The sequence below is a fragment of the Colobus angolensis genome, unplaced genomic scaffold, assembly GCF_000951035.1.
Source record: "Colobus angolensis palliatus isolate OR3802 unplaced genomic scaffold, Cang.pa_1.0 Scaffold37, whole genome shotgun sequence".
Taxonomy (NCBI): domain Eukaryota; kingdom Metazoa; phylum Chordata; class Mammalia; order Primates; family Cercopithecidae; genus Colobus; species Colobus angolensis.
In genome coordinates, this window is record NW_012117043.1 from 5423708 (window position 1) to 5429259 (window position 5552).

Genomic DNA, 5552 nt, shown 5'->3' on the forward strand with positions numbered 1-5552 from the left:
CTCCCAGCACCAGCTCTGCTCAGGCCCCTTCAGCTACTGCCACTTCGCCTTACATCCCTGCTGACTGCCCAGAGACTCAGAGGAAATAAAGTTTAATAAATCTGTAGGTGGCTTCTGGTGTCCCTGTGTGTATTTTTATGACCTCCTGGAGATCAAGATCCTGGGACCCAGTTTTGAAAGGCTAATGGGAGAAGATGTTGGTTTCTGGCTTTTAGTAGGGAAGGGAGAGTTGGGAAACTTTCCGCTTCATTTCCCTTTCTAAGTCCCTGCTTAGAATCCAGCCTGGCTTCTCCATCTTAACCATCATATCTATCATGCCTCTATTATCTGGGGTCTGGGTCTCTCTCCATCTTTCACACATACAGGACCTTTAGTAATAGAAATATCCCTGGCACTGATGCATATTTGGGTCCTGGATAGGTCAACAGGTGGTTCTGTCCAGAGTCTCCATCACACCTTAGGGCTACCAAAGTCCTGGCTTAACGGATTAGAAATTTGGGGCACTTTTCCTGGCTAACACGGTGAAACCCCGTCTCTACTAAATATACAAAAAAATTAGCCGGGCTTAGTGGCGGGCGTCTGTAGTCCCAGCTACTCGGGAGGCTGAGGCAGGAGAATGGCGTGAACCTGGAGGGCGGAGCTTGCAGAGAGCCGAGATCGCGCCACTGCACTCCAGCCTGGGCGACAGAGCAAGACTCCGTCTCAAAAAAAAAAAAAAAAAAAGAAAGAAAAATAAATTTGGGGCACTTCCCCAATACTAAAGGACTCTCCAAAAGGCCCCACTCCCGGCTAATTTTTTGTATTTTTAGTAGAGACGGGGTTTCACCGTGTTAGCCAGGATGACCTCAATCTCCTGAGCTTGTGATCCGCCCGCCTCAGCCACCCAAAGTGCTGGGATTACAGGCGTGAGCCACCGCGCCCGGCCCAAAAGACCCCATTTTGATGCCTGTACCTATTCCAGCTGCGGCAGAAGCAGTTTTGGATATGATACCCGCCCTTGGGAAAACACAAGGTATTAACTGCATGCAACCTCCTGACTTTCTATCTCTCCTGATCTGGGAAAAGGGATAGGCAGGCTAAGCTCTACACTGTAGAAAGCCTGTGATAGAGCTTTGAACAAATGCTGCAGGCATTGTAATCACCAAACACTATAGTAAGTGCTGGGAATGAATAAAAACACAATCGCCGCCCTACAGGAGTTCAGTATTTAATTTAAAAAATTACAGCATCTGCTAGGTTGCAGGCTGTTCTAGACCCTGGAGTTAAAGTAGTGCAAAGTTCCTGTCTTCCTGGAACTTACCAACTGTACTGAAGTTTCAATGTTCTATAAACAAAGATAGGTAAGGGCCTATTGGCCCCGGGGCTTGGTATTAAAGCGCTCAGGCCCACTGCAGACCTGAGAATATCAGCTGAATCTGAATCAACTGTTCTCCATTTCTGTCGGTTGGTGGTATAGCGGGGCCACGGCGACCTCCAGCGGCCACCCTCCGTTTTGTGGTCTGTTCTGGGTCCTCAGGAAAGAAAGGGAGGGGCGATAAGCCGGCGATAAGCCGGGTCCTCGGGAGCGCCCTGGTCTCCCTTCCCTTTACTAGACTAGGAGGCCACAGCTAGCTAGCAGTCTCAGATCCAGGTTTCCCATCTCTGGGATGAGAGTTCGTCAGGACTGGCAGCACAATGCAGGTCGTGAAGAACGGCAGGGTCGTTTATCCGTACAAAGTGAGTGTTAGAGGAACCCATCAAGACACATGAAGGCTGGGAAATCCCAGCGCTGCCAGTCGGAGATGATCAAGACTGAACCTCAGGCCCAGGCCTCCCTTCTCTCCTAGCCTGCAGGTTTTTCTCCTGTTCTGGCGTTGGGACCGGATGACAGCTGCTAAACCAAAACGGGAATGGATAAACTGAGGTGCCACTGGGGATCAGTTTAAGAAGTACCTCCAGGGCGGGGCCATCACCGGAAGTGGCTTAAGGCTTGTACCCTACAATGCCCGCCTCTAATTGCGCTACCAGTAGGCGACGAGCCGCCTCCACTTCCGGTCCCCAGAGCAGTAGCCAGCAGCCCCCTCTTTACTGCTCTCCTACTGGCTGTCGCAAGGACGCGCTGTGATTTCCCATTGGTCGCGTCTCCTCTCCGGCGCCGCACCTCCTTCCTCCAGGTAGAGTCTTGTCTTCCGGCATCCGATTGGCTAAAGGCTGGGAGGGCGTTTGCCTGAGTCAACCAATGAGTGGGGTCGAGAGCGAGGGCGGCGGCTGCGTGATGGGGGCAGGGCGGGACTTGGCGTGGCCATTGGCCAGGGCGGGTACAGGCTAGGGATATGATTGGTTCAGGAGAGGGGCACCGCGGTGGGGTCGGGACTGCGCGGCCTCAGCAGCTGCGGGAGACGGAAGTGGCAAGAGTGCGGCCTCAGAGGGTCGGGCGGACACCGCCTGGGTGAGTCACCGTGCCCCCTGCACTGCGAGCCTGGGAACCGCAACGACCGCGTCTTGCCCGGCCCCGCCCTGGTCCCCACCGGCTTTCCTGAGTCCCGCCTTCTGTCATTTGGGGCTCCGCCTCCTAGTCTTTAGGCTCCGCCCCTAGAACCTGGGCACCTTGGCTCCCCTGCCAACCTGGCCCGCCCTCCGGGACCAGATCCCCTAGGTCTGAAAACCCTGGGCCTCCTAGGCCTGATCCTTGTCCCTCCTTCCCTCCCTTCGTTCCCTGGGGCTGCTGCCAGTGGGCGGTGAGGCAGCACCTCTGGCTTGTCTCTTGCGGCTTTCCCCATGAGGGAGAATGGCCTAGGGAAGAGATACTGTGAACAGGGAGGTGGGCAGGACCACAGATGGAGGCTTTTATCCCCGCAGCCTCCCGTAGGGCTCTGCTGCACTGCCCGAGGATAGCAGGCATGAAGGAAAGTGTCAGTGAAACCTGGGCCTGGCTCGCTAAGTGAGCCTAGGAGGCCCCATCCTGAAATCCCTGTTACTTGGGCTCATTGGACAGCTGCTGACTCCAAGGCCTGGATTGGCCTGATTCTGTCCCCGTTGTGTGGCCTCCTCTCCATAACCTCCACCCCACTTGGTGTCAAATATACTCAGCAGGACCTGTGCAGCCCTGCTGCCCTCTGATCACAGGTTGTGGTCCCCTCCCTCTTGTCCCACTCTGGACTCTGCCCCCAGTAAACAGGTCAGGTGGGTACTACTCCCAGACTCAGAAACTGGCAAAACATTCCTGTGGACTCATGCTCCTTCCACTACTGCCACTTCACCCAAAGATTCAGGGCCCAGAATAAGCCCCAGTTGGGCAGCCTGTGTCTCTTCAGAGTTGGCAGTTGTGCTCCCCTACAAAGAAGTGTTCTCCCTCTGCGTCTGGGAATCGGGACTCCTGAATTCTGCCGAATAATCTTGGATGACACTCATTCCTGCTCCAGAACTTCGTGGCTGACTTCATGCCCTGCAGGATCACTTGTTGCTTTCTCCCCATGTAGCTCCCATTGCCTCTCTCTGGCATGGTGACTTGTGGAGAGACTGGAGTCTTTGCGAGGGAGAAGAATAAGAGTTGTAGAGAAGGTCAGAGGTAGATGTGTGGCATTTGTTGATTCTATGGTAGTGTTAATGGGGCCCTTTACTTTTATGTTCCTCTGTTTCCTTACAGTGAGAAGCAGGCAGCCAGGACCCTTGCCACGGTAGAATGGTGAGTACCCTGTCTTTCCTCAGGCCATTGTGTTTTCTGTAATCCTTGTGTCTTTCTCTGTGAAGCTGCCCCACCTCTCCTAGACCTTGAGCTCCAGGCTACCCTGTTCAGCTCCTAAACAGGTTCATCTGCCCTGGAGATAAATTAGGGTTTCTTTAGATTACACAACGTCAGCCAGAATACAGCACTAGGACTGGAAGCTTCTAGAAATCATTTCCTGCATGTGCTATGCCCCATACTTTCCTCATACTCCCTACCCACCACTGGCTCTATTAACCCTTCATAACAGCCCTCTTCTTGCTTTTCTTGGGTGCCCGGTAGAATCTCTGTGTTCTGGTCTGAAAAGCCAGGCCTTCTTTATCTCAAGATCCTTGGACTTCTGGTGGGTCCTTTGAATACTGTGGATGCTATATCAGGAGTGACTCCACCAAAACTGTGGGGCTTCTCCAGTTCCAGGGTGCTCCTGTTAAGCCACTACAGGTGACAGCTGACTGAATATCTAGCAGGATAGCATCTTCCAGGGTGCCCAGAATATCACCAGAGATGGTTTACAATGATCCTATTAATTTTCCATTAACTGTAACGGCCCTCCTCTCACCCCAAGTCCAGGGAAGCCCTTAACTCCCGAGAGCTAGGAGGAGGCAGTGAGATGGGAAAGGCCTAGAGAGCTGCAGGCCCTGGCCCAGACCAGGCCCTTAACCTGGTGGTATCTCTTCAGTTTCTTTTAGGTGTCCCTTGTGCTTAGGGGCAGGTTAAAGAATGCAGTAGATGAGAGTATTTTCTCCTTCCCTCCCTTCCTTCCATAGACATGTGGATTTGGTGTATGCACTATTGGTTCAGTCTCTTCTCAGAAAGCCTGCTGGGTTTGGCCCCCACTGTCAGATAGCTCCTCTTTTTCTCTTCTGGGCTACCCTGAAAAGAGCATGGGCTTCAGAGTCAGCTTCATCTAATTTCAAATCCTAGCACCACCACTTAGGTAAATTACATACTTTCTCTCTAAGCTTGAGTCTCACCAGTAAGACAGGATAAGGTTTACTTCTTGGGAGTTGAAAGGTTTTAGTGAGATAATGTTAGAAACTGCCAGGTTCATTGTAGGTGCTTAATAAAATGTCACGTTTTCTTGTATTACTCCCTTCTCCCCCAAACAAGACAAAAGCCCCGGTGTCTGAAAGTTACCAGGTGCAGGAAGTTTGGGGTTCCAGTCAGCTCCCTCTGTGACTTTTGGTGATATTTTGAGCCCCTTATTCCTGCTCCTTATTCCTTGGCCCTCTACCCAACTCTCTACTCCACTGCTCCTGGGTTTCAAGTTTCATTTTTTTGCATACCTTCTGTGGCCCATACTTCTAGTTCTTCTCTTTCCTAGACTAAGAAATCCCTTCTCCTCCAAGAAGGACTTTATTATGCAGAGATCACAGTGTGAAACAAGGGAGAGATGGAGATGAAGGACTAGGGTTGGGTAGGGGTGTTGGATAAAAAGCTCATTTCCCTTTCCAGGAGCATGGAATGACTAACCTGGCACCATTCTAAGGGGAAAGAAGGGTTTAACGAAGTCACAGGATTGAAGGACCCTGATGGGCAGGGGCATGGTGGGTAGTGGTTTTGGAGGGAAAGGAGGAAGCAAATGGGTAGCCGGTAGGTGAGCTCCACCTTGGGATCCAGAGCAGGCGTGGGGGGAGCTTAGGAGGGGAGGGCGTGGGGATGGGTTTGTAAGAGGGCACAGGCGGGCTCACCTGGGAAGAAGGGAAATGAGAAGATGTGGGCGGTCCCGTAGCCCACGTTCCTGAAAGCTCCTAAAGGTCCCTGGAGTAGGGTACGCCCTCCTGTGAGGCCCAGGGTCCACGGGGAGGGAGGAGGCTGGACCTGTGGGCGGGGCCCGCGGAGGCGCCCC

At 52.8% G+C, this 5552-nt stretch overlaps 1 protein-coding gene across 1 annotated transcript in view; it reads left to right on the top strand.

The window, feature by feature from the left end:
• The first annotated feature begins 2339 nt into the window (after positions 1-2339).
• The window catches only part of MTMR4 (myotubularin related protein 4), a 29441-nt gene continuing 26228 nt past the window's right edge, over positions 2340-5552 (top strand). The window contains exons 1-2 of the mRNA XM_011953690.1: positions 2340-2428; positions 3626-3664. Of these exons, the coding sequence (XP_011809080.1) occupies positions 3662-3664 (3 nt within the window). The 5' untranslated portion in view covers positions 2340-2428; positions 3626-3661. The remainder of the gene's footprint in view (positions 2429-3625; positions 3665-5552) is intronic.